The sequence below is a fragment of the Sipha flava genome, unplaced genomic scaffold (genome assembly GCF_003268045.1).
Source record: "Sipha flava isolate LNK unplaced genomic scaffold, YSA_version1 321_pilon_pilon, whole genome shotgun sequence".
Lineage (NCBI taxonomy): Eukaryota > Metazoa > Arthropoda > Insecta > Hemiptera > Aphididae > Sipha > Sipha flava.
The window spans coordinates 200,396-215,458 of record NW_020273004.1 but is presented as its reverse complement, the minus strand read 5'-3'; the positions used below and the strand labels follow the sequence as shown (position 1 = coordinate 215,458).

At 26.1% G+C, this 15,063-nt stretch overlaps 1 protein-coding gene across 2 annotated transcripts; it reads left to right on the top strand.

The window, feature by feature from the left end:
• Positions 1-10,255: 10,255 nt before the first annotated feature.
• Positions 10,256-14,673, top strand: LOC112686645 (macoilin-1). Of its 2 annotated transcripts, none has more exons than XM_025559028.1 (14): positions 10,256-10,630; positions 10,696-10,837; positions 11,285-11,411; positions 11,489-11,618; positions 11,685-11,751; positions 11,858-11,975; positions 12,055-12,220; positions 12,293-12,499; positions 12,578-12,736; positions 12,804-12,983; positions 13,078-13,198; positions 13,270-13,444; positions 13,506-13,739; positions 14,558-14,673. In XM_025559028.1, exons 1-13 carry the CDS (start codon positions 10,548-10,550, stop codon positions 13,724-13,726), a joined length of 1,896 nt encoding a protein of 631 aa, XP_025414813.1. In that variant the 5' UTR covers positions 10,256-10,547; the 3' UTR covers positions 13,727-13,739; positions 14,558-14,673. The 2 variants fall into 2 exon arrangements, with proteins under 2 accessions (XP_025414813.1, XP_025414814.1); XM_025559029.1 differs by having other exon boundaries at positions 14,547-14,673.
• The last annotated feature ends 390 nt before the right edge of the window (positions 14,674-15,063 follow it).

The following is a 15,063-nucleotide window of genomic DNA, read 5'->3' as shown; positions in this document are numbered from 1 at the left end:
TTTACGATTTCACACTTGGATATAAATTTTCAAACTTATACATACAAAGTCAATTTCATAGAACGTCATGGAAAGACGCCAATTATATGTACCTAAGAAAATATATACACCTAAGATAATAATTATAAAAAAAATAATTTATACCATAAAGAAAAATCAAATTATTAAAAATGAATCAATCATATTGTAAAATAAAACCAGGGTTGCCAACTATTCAGTTTAAAAAATCGGGACTCTTTCAACATCAAACAATTTTCTTCTAGTTTCAATATAATATAAAGTTAATCATTTCTGGTAGACCATATAATAATATAGTATTCTTAATAATTATAATATATTATAGTATAGAGAGCAAATATAAGTATTAATTGTATTTGCCCTCTATATGTATCTATTTAATATACGTTAATTGTATAATATATTATATACTTAATAAACATAATGATAAAATAATAATAGTTATGTAATACTTAAAATTGAATTTTTAATAAAACTACAGGTAGTATTAATTATATTATATATTTATTTGTAAATATTTTAAATATTTAAAACAAATATTTTTCTAATTGTATTTTTTTTTTTTTTTTTGTGGCTCTTCGCGGCATTTAAAAAAGCAGTATCATATTTTACTAAATTCACGAAATAAATACAGGAACTATTTTTAAAAAGCGTTAGGTATATTTATTGATACATTTTAAAATCCCAATCAAGAGTATAAAATTTTACGAACTTCAGCCAAATTTACCTAATGACTTTCCAATGTATTTTTTGATACAAGAATGAATTAATTGTATTTGATTGTTCACTAGAACTTTCAATTTGTTTTTATGAAACGCTATTTGCACAGTGTTGAACATCTGATTTACCATCATGAAATATTAAAATGTCTTTCTGACATACTTTACAATGACCTTACAAATTATTATTTTATGACCTTTTAAGCCTAGTATATGAACTTCACCACATCTCACAAAAAGTACTAAGGTGTTTTACATTTGTTGGTGGAGTATGAGTAGTAATTTGTTTTTTGAAGTCACTCATTAGATAAAGATACTTGATTAAATTATTGTATATCTATACATAAAAACACAAATAAAACGTACTGTAATTTAGAAATGCACAAAAAAATATTAATGAATTTAATATGATAATAATAGAATGAATTATTACACGTAATAAGCACAAACTATTATGTCATAACATTACTATAAGCGCCACACAACTGATTAAGTGGCAATGCCGCACCTAATAGGACTATAATAATAACAATACGTAATTAATTATAGTATACTATAGTATAGTAAATATATGATGTAGGCACAAACCAGTGGTGTACGTGTGAAACATTTTTTTGGGGGGGGGGGGGCATAAATTAATTGCACAATTTTTTATGGTTCTAATATAATTTGAAACTTTATTATAAATTATTAAAACTTATTTTGATCACTTGATATCAATGATAACCATATTACAAAATAGTGACTATATGTCATCATCACTCCTAATCCCAATTCGGTGGAATATTGATATTTTATATTACATTGATAAGTGATATCAAAAACTTTTGATATCAAACACGATTATAATCAGTGAAAATTAAAATTATTTATAATTTACATTATTTAAGCTGAATAATTAATTTGCATAATGGCATCAAAAAATTTCTTGGGGGGGGCAAATGCCCCTGTTATCCCCCCCAGATACGCCACTGGCACAAACATGGTTTAAAATATACTTATTTATGTATATCTTGGTAAGATAATATTTATAAATAACTGTAATGTTTAGATTGTAAATATAAAGTGTAAATTGTCTAACTATCTTCAAAAGTTTAGACTATCCTATTTAATAAAATCATAGAAATAGATTAATTGGTAATTTCCTAGTATCCCGGGAAAAAAATATGTTCCAAATAAACTTTGATCGATACACAGATAAGAACCTAAAAATCGTGAATGTCCCGCTGAAATCGGGGTGATTAGCAACCCTCAATAAAAATAAATATTATATTGAGTTTAAATAAAAATGATAGTTATAAAAACTCAACGTTATAACAGATATACTAAAAAGGTCATTTTTAAAATACCTTTTTTAGTAGGTAAGCGTTTTATTTTACGAGAAAAAGAATAGAAGCTTTCAATATTACATTAATATATTCGGAACATAATACAAGTATCATTCCGAGAAGTACTCATGAAATCCCTAAACAATTAATTAAATTTTTATTCGTAGTATCAAAGATTGGTAAGTAAGAACCCAAATATATCGTTATCCCTGGCTACTGAAAATTCAAAATTTAAATATTTAGCTTTGGTGTTTGGCTGATCGATAATTCCTGCAAAATTTATTATTTTTATTCGAACATTACATTTCCTGGGTACCAACAAATCTTTTAATATAACCCTAGTTGAAATAGAGAAGAATAGACGTAAAACGTCTACTTTTAATAAATATTTTTTATAGGTACTTATTCTTATTGATAAATGTATAGATATAAACTTTATTTTTAAAAGATATTTATACTTAATTTAATAAGGAAAATTTTCATTCCATAAATTTTAAATTAAATTTGTTTTGATAAAAAAATTCTTAATAATTTATATACATAAATATTTTATTTATAATTATTATTAATTTCTAAAGTAATTTATTTATTTTTTACTTGTATTTCTAAGAAGAATCAGTAATATTTATTTGGTGCTCCACTATGATTACAATTTTATTCTGCCATCTATGTAAATTTAAAGTAAAAAGTAGTACCTATTTGATCAATTGTATTGTTACAATAATCAAAGCAATAGTAATAAGAAAATGTTATATAAATTTGCCAATCAAAAAAAAAGTTAACTTATAAACTTAAAAAACATAAGTTACTAAAAAATTTAATGATTTAACTAAGAATAAATATTTTATTAGTTTATACTATATCGTATAACTTTTATACTTATAAAAACAAATTTTATCAAAGTTATTAACAAATTATGTTAAGAAAACCTCGAACGCAATTCCGTTTAAAAACAAAAGCAGGAGCGTCTTTCAACTTTTGAAAGGGTGGGGCAACTGATTAAATTTTCTGACTTCATAATATTTAAAAAATTATGGTTACCTATATATTTAAATATTTATAGATGATATACTATCAATAAAATATTTTTTCGGAACAAAACATGTAAGGATTAGTAATGAATAATGATATCATAATGATAAACAAAGAACATAAAACAAGGGCGTACTCAAGGGGGGGTGTTTTCGGATCCGGACCGCCCCTCCCCCAATTGAAATTTCTACACACTCAACGATTTAATAGTATATAGTATAATAATTATCTTCAACATACAAAGTTTATAGATTATATAATATACCTATAATGTATAAACTATACGATAGTATTTAAAGAGTAATTTATTGGTGTTGAGTTAAACTATAATTATAATTAAAGAACAGATAAAAAAAATGTTGGACCCCCGCCCATAAAAAATTACTAGGTATGCTCTTGACATGAAACGTTTTAATTTATCCAATTAAATAATAACGTTAAAGATAGTAAAACATTAATTTATTTACTTATCCTATAGGCTTTAAGCTACCTATCAATAAGTTTAATGGAATAATAATATAAATTTAATTAAATAAATACTTTTGCTTTGCTGTAATGTATAACAAAAGCAAATTAAAAAATAAATAAACAAATACTTATAATTTTATTATTTGTATATTTAATACTTTACAGAACTTATTTATAAAAAACATAAAATTGTATCTTAAATATACTGTGCCATAGTTTGGAGTGAATAGGAACGATTTTAACGGGTTTTTTATAGATTATGAGCTCAATTTTTAAGGTATATATTGATATCATGGAAACTGATCACATATATAGAAATATATAATATACCAAAAATAAATTATATAAAGTTCGCGTGATAACGATTATCAAAAACCGGGGAGGAGCCAGTATTTCCTAACTTTTAATATACCGTGAACATGTATTTAAAAGAAAATATTATCTGATTTCTGAGTACAAAATAGTAAATAAAAATTTACTATTTACCAAATTTAGCATTTGATCATCGGACAAAGAATTGCCGTCTTTTTAAAATTTCTTAGAGTGGGGCATTTTCCATAGTATGCCCCCCCCCACCAAATAACACCCCTAAACAAATGACACATCGAAGTCTTCTTTTCAATTTCTATCTCGAACTTTAAACATATTTTAGATTGTGTAAGGAAACACCAACATGTAATATATACACATACTAGGGCCCGGAATTATATGCACTAAAAACATACGAAATATGCATGCATTTATGCGATGGTTATCATTCAAATATACATTTAAAATATGCAAAAATATGCAAACAAAAATGCATGTTTATTAATCATTAAATTTATTTAATTTTAAAATGTATACAATTCATTAAATAATTAATATTCAACAAAAAATATACTTTAAAATATATCAACTGTATTTTATATATATTATTGAACTGAATGAAACAAATCAAGTGGATTTTTATAATATTTTTAAAGTTACCTGGAGAGTTACTATCGTATTGATACTTTTAGCAAACTTTATCTTATTTTATTATAACACAAAAAATCAAATTATATAAAAGTACGATTCACGGAATTTACGATGAACATGTACTAAGTAATAAATAATAATATTTATAATTCGTAATTTTTTTTTCTATACATGCATTATATTTCAGAAAAATGCTAAAATATGAATAATAATTTGAAATGTTCCAAATATGCAAAAATATGCCAAATTTAATTTTGCATACCAACACATTAGATTAAGATTCAAATTTCTGTCTTATCTAGCTACTTTTTAGTTAAGTATATAAAAATATGCAAACGCATACAATTCCGGGCCCTACACATTACTATTATATATGTACTTAACAGTATCCTAAAAAGGATATTTACGTTGTATTTAATGATCGGAAAATGTTTTTCTAAGTTATTAAGATTTGAATCAATACAAAATATATTATTTTATGGTATTTAAAGTTATAAAGTTCCTCGAATTATAAATTCAAAAAAAATTTTAACCTCATAGTATATGGTTTGATAATTGTATGGGAGTTAGATCTTATGCACTTAACTTTCTGAATTTGGCCACCACTTTCAAATTTAAACAAATTATATTTAAATAAACAATTATGGTACCATCCGACCATCTCACCTACTCTTATAACTCACCAGACTGATTTCTCTATTCATTTATTATACCTACTTATATTTTACTGAAATTATAATATTTTAAAATAATTTCATTACCATTTTATAAGAAACGATATATAGTTTGTACAATACATGCATGATTGATATGTGGTTATATAAATAATTTATAAGTATCGGCTATCTTCATGTGTGGTATTGAACCGTGGGATTCAAATATTCGTGTGATATCTCTCAGTTGTTGTGTAATTATGTTTGATATCGAGATAAAAATGTTTGGTAATGGAAAACACGGTGTTTCAAACACCGTAGTTAAAAAATCATTATTTTTGGTTATTTACGAAACTTAAAAACAACAACATTTTGTGTAATATTTTGATATTATAATTCAACATATCGTAATATAAAAACTGACAAGTACAAGAGTGGAATGAGATACAGAAATGAGTGACTGATATCAGAGAATTGTTCTTAAACATTTAAAATCAATTTACCATGGATTTCTATGTCTAAAGCAGCGGTTCTCGAGCTTTTATTACCCTATCATTTTAAATTTAAGTTTTAGTGGATTAAAAAAAAAAAAAAAATCACAATTGCAAACACAAATTTAATTTACTTATTATTAATATAAAATTAGTAAATATTTATATTTATATATCCACAAATAACTAAATAAATTAAATTTAGAAAAATACAAATAAAAACTGATCAATAAACATAATTTACATTACTCATAATATTACAAAAATTAATTTATTACTTGTTTCAAATTTAATATGAATTAATTTATACTATAATAATTTCTTTAATGCTAAACACTTTCTACAAGTTTTCAATGTTTGGGATGTAAATTGGACAATTATCCTCTTCTGTCATCAAATCCGAATAAATATGGATCAAAATAATTGTACGTACAAAAAGAAAGTATAAAATAATATAATTATATCATGGTTGAAGTATATAATGTATAAGTATTTTCTAACAAAATATGATTTAAAGCTACCAGGGTGTTCTGTGTTTGCACTTTAAGAACATTCTTGTAATTAGTACTAAATACCTGCGTAATCATAAAATTATATTTTCGTAACCTGCATAGTAGAAATATATAAACAATTGTAATGTACAATGAATCAAGAGTAAATGGTATATTAATATTTATAAAAATTGCAATATTTGCGTGGGAATAAAAATATCTTTATTCTTTATGAAATTAATATATGTTTATAAGATAAAAATTTATACATCACTCATCAGTCGTGAAAATACAATGATACCCATCCTCATAATAAATGAGTATTTCGAATAAATTTATATTTTGTTAATTATGCTAATTATCAGCTATTATAAATAATTATTTAACGATAATTAATAAATTATAAATAATCAACTATTATTATGTTTATATTTTCGAAAGGAATTTAATACTAGGCTTAATATGTTAACATTTTATTTAAAGGTTCAACAAAATAACTGTATGGTAATTTTATGGCCGTAGCCATTTTTCTTCAAAAACGAGGTACCATTTTCTTCCACTGTCCATTTTCCTCAAAAAAAAAAAAAAGTTGGTTTCCATTTTCCTCCACGTTATTTTTGACTTAAATTATGTCTATTATCCTCTAATATTTTAGCCAGTGTTGTAAGCTCACATTTTGCGCATATCTATTGATTAAATTCTGGTCCCGTTCTTATCGGCTTGGGAAAAAACGCTAGTTCAAGTGTCCGACAGCACTCGCCAATTTATAACAGTCGATAATTTAATATTATAATTTTGATTATAATTAATAAAGATACGTACATATAACATACGAACATATACGTATATACTTATATTGTTATAATGTGTATCATAATTTATCACTGATTATTATGATTATACTTATTGAATGAGACAGACACACAAATATACGATATACTCTATACTATATTTTTAGTAGCTTACTGTACGTCGAATAGTGTCTATAGTGTGTTTTATAGTTTTTGTGAATCTATCAAATTTTAATTTTTAACATTATCTGATAAAACGACGTTTATTGAAAGTTCTCGGGGAAAACCTTTAATAATTCGTAATAATTACAAATATTTTTTAGCTTATAAGTTAAAATCAGAATCTAGATTATCACGTTGGTAATGTTGTTGAACTACTTGTCAAGCAGTTATATACATAAATAAAACTGAAGAAATAGTATCCGATGAATTCACAACAATTTACATAATCATTTGCCACCACCAAAAAAAAAAATAAATCGACAAATAGTGAATAATGCATGTAAGCAAAAAGCAATTGACGATTTATTCTCATAACCAAAAAAAGTAATACTTAAGGAATTAGAACAAAGTTCTGTCGACTGTTCAAAATTTGATGAAACCTATCAACGATTGACGATTTAATTATTTTATTTTTTAGAGGAAAATGGTCAAGAATTATTTTTATTTTTTTTTGGAGGAAATTGGTAGACCCACCCAATTTTAAAAGTCTACCCCCCCCCCCGTTTCATCCCCATAAATAAATACGTAGAGGAAAGTTAAATAAAACATGATACTCGTACTATTATAAATGTAATAGTATTAATTATAAATACTATATTTGAATACTTTATTTTTACTTAATTTATAATTAAAAGTAATTTAATTTAATAATTAGAAAATGTTATCATCAGTGCAATGGCATTCATTTTCAATTTAAAATCTTTGCACAAGTATCATGGCAATATTTCCCTTCCTTGACAAGAGAATATTAAAAGTAACTCGAAAACATATATAATATCCCTTGTACAAAATGAATTTCAAATAGATAACACTATAACATGCATTAAACACGCATTGTTAAAATATATTCTGATAAGAAAATTATTATACCAATCAAATGTCAGTTATATTAAATTGTTGTTGTTATTATAAAGGCTTATTTATATTTTAATTAGCCTTATTCACAGGTATATTGCATATTCATTAGAACCAACAGCCAAATTTCGTATCTACCTTATAACTGAACACTTAATAGTTTTACTTCATTGATTTTATAATATAATATTCTATGAAATAAATTTATCAATACTTTTACATATATCTTTTTTTATAGATACACAAATAGCAATTAAAATATTTTCAAATTTTCTTAATAACTCTCACACCATTTTCTCTGTAAAAGAACCCCCTCTCATTCTTCTTCACCATAAATTTCCTCGAATACAATTTCAAGTAGATCACATTTATAAGATTTCATTATAAAATCAAAAACATTTTGGAGAGGCATATTCTATTTTATAAATTCCTCAAAGAAGAAACAAAATTATCACATTTATTATACATCAAGCGGCCCGTGTAAAACTTTTATTTATCTACTTATTTTTTCAAGAAAATAATGGAGACTCTCTGAACAAGTTCATAGAATTTTGCAGAAATGTTCTAAACAATATCAATATATTAGTACATTACATTCTATACATATGTACATATAATACATATACCTTCTAAATAAACTGAATGTTTCACACCGTCAGTTGTCCCCAGCGGCGGATTAGCCTACCGGGACACCGGGAAAGATCTCGGTGGGCCGGTAGTCGTAATATAACATTGGGCCGATGTACTTGGATTAAAAATTATTTTATAAAAATAATGTATTTAAGTATATTGTATTTAATTGAGATTTAAGAATGTGATAAAAACCTAGTGTAAACGTGATGTAAACAGTTCTACGAATATTTAATCCATGAATAAATGAGACTTTTATGGAAAATTATTATTATTGGATGGTTGGCCGGTCATACGGTAATTTTCCGGGTCGACATTTTTAGTTAATCCGCCGCTGGTTGTCCCGCAACTTTAACGGATGTGCAGGGAATTCGTTGAATACACATGGACGAACATAAATCAGTAAAAATTTCAATGTTGAAAAATTGAATTTTCCAGAAACGTATCTAACGTGTAACTTGATATGGCGAAGTGGGAGCGGCATCAGTAGCGTGTTTAAAAATTTTAGTAGGGCATCATACCTACTATAATAGCTATAAAAACTTTCATAACTAGTATAATAAAAATTACTCTAGTATCAAAATGTTCATATTTTTAATTAAGTGTTATAACCTTTTAAATCAAAATAAGTAAAATAAAGATAAAATATTTACTGCTGTTGTGTCAAACTTTTAAAAATTTAAAACCTTTATAAAGATAAAAGTAGTATAACAGTTATTAAAAAATACTTGTAGAAAAAAAGCTCACTGGTTGGCGTAACATCCCGGCTCCCTCTACAACTGCAGGTGTTCACTGTCTTGTCAACGTCAAAACAAATGCCAACATCGACTAAATACCAAAATATACAAAACGCATAGGCATATGTATAAGGATGCTTAGCCTCCTAGGTTCCGTACAAGCATTCCCAGAGTCCCCATATAATTTATTATAAAATTGTAAATAATGTGTACGGACCAACATTGTAAATGTTGGCATGTAAATTTGAAAATATTGAAAAACTAAATCTTCCATATTTATGTGTTATGTGGTAATTTTTTTTCTTATAATTTTGTGATTTCTAAAAAAATTATTCATATTTTTTGTTAACAAAACATATCTACCTAGTTTTCATGTCGGGACGGTCCATGTACAACATTTTGCATATGTGTGGGGATGATCGGTCGCGGCGCGCTTAGGAAAAATCGAAAACGTTCGACCACCGTGATCGGTTGAAATGCACGCAAAAGTCGTCGTCAAATGCTTTTGGATTTCATGGAGAAAAAAAAACGCATTGTCAAGAGTAATAATAATTGCTACTCATGAGCCTCGGAATTAATTCGGTATCGTGGCGGGACGAAGGTAAAGGCGAACCTTCGGGCTTGCTTAAAACATATATGGTATGTATTTGGAATTTGGAATTTCGGAAATCCGGAAACGGAACGGGTAAAACGGGTCGTGACATTTCGGCACCGCTAAGTCGCGTTGGAATCGTGATGATTTTTGCGCGCACGTGACCGTAGCACTTACCGTGACCATGGGTCCGTGAACGGAGCTCGTCGAGCCTGCTGCGCCCGCACGGAGCCGCCGCCGAGCGGAAAATATTTATCATCCAAACAGTCTTATCTCTCGTTTATGCCAAGTGATCAGGATTTGTTGGTTATGATTTGTATGGATTTATTTCTTCTTCTATTTATTATTTTTGTAACTCGTATCTTTGAATAATAATAATATACTGCAATCAACTACGGTTTCTCGAAACATAAGTATAAATATACACTATGTGAAACGGGGCACCGCAACGAAATACCCTGGCCGCACACTTTAACACGGCTCTTTTCTATTACGTTTTTCCAACCATCATATTCACGATTTTTTATATATGTATCTGAATAGACAAAATAATTGGTAGTATGAAGAGAAGGAATGGCGATTGCGGAAAATCTCGAAAGGCCTTGAAAAGAAACAAATCCGCCACCGAAGGAATCTACTGGAGGTATTAAAAAATGACAAATAGGTGTGTTATGAGTGGCTCGGAACTGACCGTGTTTGTTGTTTTAGTTCCGTTCATTATCTGAAGCTGTTCGGTATTTGGCTTGTTCTCATACTACTCGATTATTTATTACATTTTCGATTCGAGTACGTCTGGCCATTTTGGCTTTTATTTCACAAAATCGTTGAAGGGATCAAACATCAAGGATTTGTAAGTACTAATGTAACATCTAATCTTATTGTTATATGGAAAGATTACTATTTTCAAACATCTCATAATTTCTTACCAATGAATCTATTTAATTCATTCTTATTGAACCTTAATTACAACTATTAAATGATAATGAATTTTTATTAAAAACCATTAATCACAGCTAACCACTAATTAAGAATATTAAATTTTAATCTATAACAATTATAGGCAGTACTAATGCAGATATTTTGTATTTAATGAAACTTCTTTAAAACTCTTGATAGACTCAAACAAAGAAATACCTTTCTAAGTATTAATTTATTCAGAATAAATAGTTGTTAGATTACATAAATAAAGATTATTATTACCTAATCTTAATTTAAATGTTTTTTTAATATCAGCTACCTACATTATATTATAATTAAAATTATTCAATAATTATATTTACTCTTTCTTATGTTATAGGTTTATACAGTGTTTTTTGTTTGTATTGCACTAACATCGGACATGGTGTGTTTTTTCTTCATACCTGTACATTGGTTACTGTTCGTTGCTAGTACATATTTTTGGGTGCAATATATTTACCAAGCTGGTTAGTAAAATAATAATAACAGTTTGTTTTATGTAGTATTTTTTAAATTACCTAAAAATTGTATATATTTTTTTAGAAAAAATGTGTTTCTTGGCCAGTGGTAACCTTATTAGTCTTGTACATCTATGTGGAGGCTTATATTCGACTGAATAACCCTGACCATATTCCCTATAAATTGATTTTATGTAAGCCTTTAGCTGCTAACTGGTAAGATACATACAAATATATCTATAATATTGTGTTATTTATACAATATTGCTTACCACTTTTTAGTATTGGGTATCCCGTTGTTACGCTATGTTTTGGTTTCAAAAGTTATTTAAGTCTCAAATTGAGACAGGTAATTAATATAATTTTTACGTACTTACTTTTTATAAAAGTGTTATATTAAATCTAATTATCATATTCTTAAAACATATTTTATTAACTATATTTTTTTTCTTCAGAAACAACAACAAAGGGTTTCAAAGGAAAATGAGTTTTATCAGAACTTGTTATTAGATGCTTTACCATTTGATAGAACTACCGGCTCCATTATAACTAGTCAAGACAATGATGATGGAGGTATTTTATTATCAAAATAATTAGTTTTTGAAGTAATTAATTAAATTAATCCTTACTAAAATGTTATTTATATTTTTAGAAATATGGTTGGAATCAATTTGTGAAGTGCCTTCTGATGAAAACAACGAAATACCTAATAATAAAGTTGTATCAAATGGTAGTGTTCCACATAAAAAACCTGAAAAACAGGAAACAATATGTACTGAAATACCAAATAAAAAATTAGTAACTGATGATAAATTAATGTATGTATTATTTCTTAAGATAAATATGTTACTGTAAATATATTAATGATTTTATGAAATTTTTCATCATAGATGTAATAGTAATCAAGAAAATCATGTAAGTAAAGAAACAGAAAAAAATAAAAGGGTGACTCGAGTGTCATCAGCTAAAAATAATAATCATCCTAAGTGTAATAATCAAAACTCGAGCACAAAAGAATCTTCTAAGGCTAAAGGCATTTCACCGCCTAGACTAACCAAGCCTTTAATTGTCGATCCAAAAGACATATATTGTGAAACGTAGGATATATTACACTAAATATTATAAATTAAATAATATTAATATTATTTTATAAATTAATTATATTTTACTATTAGATTGGAAAATGAATTGAAAAGGCTTAAATGTGAATTTCATTCATCTAGTTTAGCAGAAAAAGAACTAAGAAATCAGCTTAACATAGCTTTGGGTGATTATTCCAATATTTCACATGACTTAACAAGGTTGAAACAAGAACATGAAGATACTAAGTCTAAGTAAAATAATACATGATAATTCAAAATGTATTGAATTAAACATTAAATTTAAATTAATTTTACATAGAGTTTTCAATTTGCTTATAACTCATCAAAATGATAGACAGCTGGTTTCTCAACTTGAAAAACGTTTATCAGATGAAAAACGTCAAAGGCTTTCTTGTGAGTCACAGTTAGTCTCAGAAAGACGACAATTAAAAAAAGTTGAAGATCTCGCTGCTTCTAGACTAGCAGCTTTAACTATTAAGTAAATGTTTTACTTATACTGGTTGTATTATTAATTAGTGGTTTAATACCAAATACATTTTTTTTTTTTATATATATATATATGTATATATTAGACCAGAATGTACAGAAAGCTGCAAAGTAAAACGAAGAGAGTTAGAAAACGAAGCCAAATCACTACGTAAAGAACTTAGGATAAAAGATGATCAATATATAGCGGCTCAAAAAGAAATCAATGTAAATTTTAAAAAAAATGATAATTAATAAAACTATTTAAATATTGTACATCGATTATTTTGTTGTTGTAGGAGCTTCAACCATACAAACAAAGTCAAGATAAAATTGATTTTGTAATGTCTGCGTTGTCAACGTTGAAAGACAAAAACGCTCATTTGGAACATAGTTTGAGTGCAGAAACACGTATTAAACTTGACTTGTTCTCGGCGTTGGGAGAAGCTAAAAGACAACTAGAAATTAAAATTAGTAATATTTTGAATATAATTATACATTTGAATAGTGATATAATGTAGGGTTTTGTTGTCAGATAAAATTTCATCTCAAGAAAAAGAGATTGAAGAACTTAAGTCTAAAATGGCTCAGACAATGATAATGATGCCACCAAACAACACATACCACATGGTAAACTCTGTTGGAGGGTCACCAACAATGAGGTTTGGTGGTAGTAATTCACCACAGTCTAGCCTTGACCCAAACGCCACTATATATACACCTAAAAAAAGTTCACATTTAGTCACTGAAGCTTGATTTTCTTTTAAAAGTAAATATTATTATTTTAATAATAAAAATAGTATACTGAAAAACAAAGCTTAACACATGTCTTTACAATGATTATAAGTCAAGCTCTTCGTACTTTTAGTAGTATAGCGTTTTCAATTTTTTTAGTTAATATCTGTTTAAATTCAGTCTTGTCCATTCTAGACATAATAAATAATAGTTATACTAAAAGTTAGGATTTAATACAAAAATTATAATGTACAAAATTTATATTATTATACTTTTAAAGAAATGTTAACATTTAAATTCATGTTTAATTTAAAAAATTTTCAAATATATTTATATAATTATATATAAATTTTTCAAAAAACAGAAGTTATAAAATTGTAAATTAAATATGAATTTAACATTTCTTTGAAAGTATGAAATTATAAATTTTGTATAATTTAATTTTAAATAAATAATATAAATAAATAAATAAAAATGTATTAAATTAAATGTTTCTTAAACCGTTAAATAATATTCGATTTGTTGATAACTGTTTGACACGTCTTACATTTACTAGGAAGATATGACATTATCTTGGAAATATTCTCTTCCTTATATTTAGTAATAGGTGTTTACTATTATATAAACTGAAATGGCAAATGTTGATTGATGCATTGGAATTTGCTATATTGCCCATTATTTACAGTTATCACATTCTTAGTTAATAATTTTAAGTAATGCTCATGTTCAAATTATTGTTATTTATTAATTGGAAAAATGTATAGAATATAATTTAGGTTTTTATATTTAGTCCAAAAAATATTTCAATAATTATTATAATAACATTTACTTTGTTTTACTGTTTGTATACAGAATTGCTGTGTTCTTCAAAACTGACAACAACATTTTCTCTTTCTCAACAGATTCTATCCTACATTAGACATATTATAAAAAACTTTGTAATAAATTAAAAATTTGATTCTTTAATAGTTTCAATAATTTATTTTTTGATTTTTGAAAATGGTACAAAAATAATGTAGTTATTAAATATCCCTTCCCATTTACTTTTATTATTTTAACTTTCTTACAGTTAATTTATAAAATATCCCCTTAATTTTTTTTTCTGTTTTTGACCAATGAGGCTTCAACCTCAATTTATTTAATTAAATATTTCGTTTATTTGATCTTCCAATTTTTAATATAATTTTCTCTCATTACATTTGATTTGCATCTTTGTAATAAATAGGCGCACAAATACAAGGAACATAAAATCGAAATGAACAAATTAACGTTAAGACATTATGTTAAGTTTAAATTTAGTTTTTTTAACCATTATATAAATTTGTGTAAATTTTTTTTTTCGTTCCTAAACCTGAAAA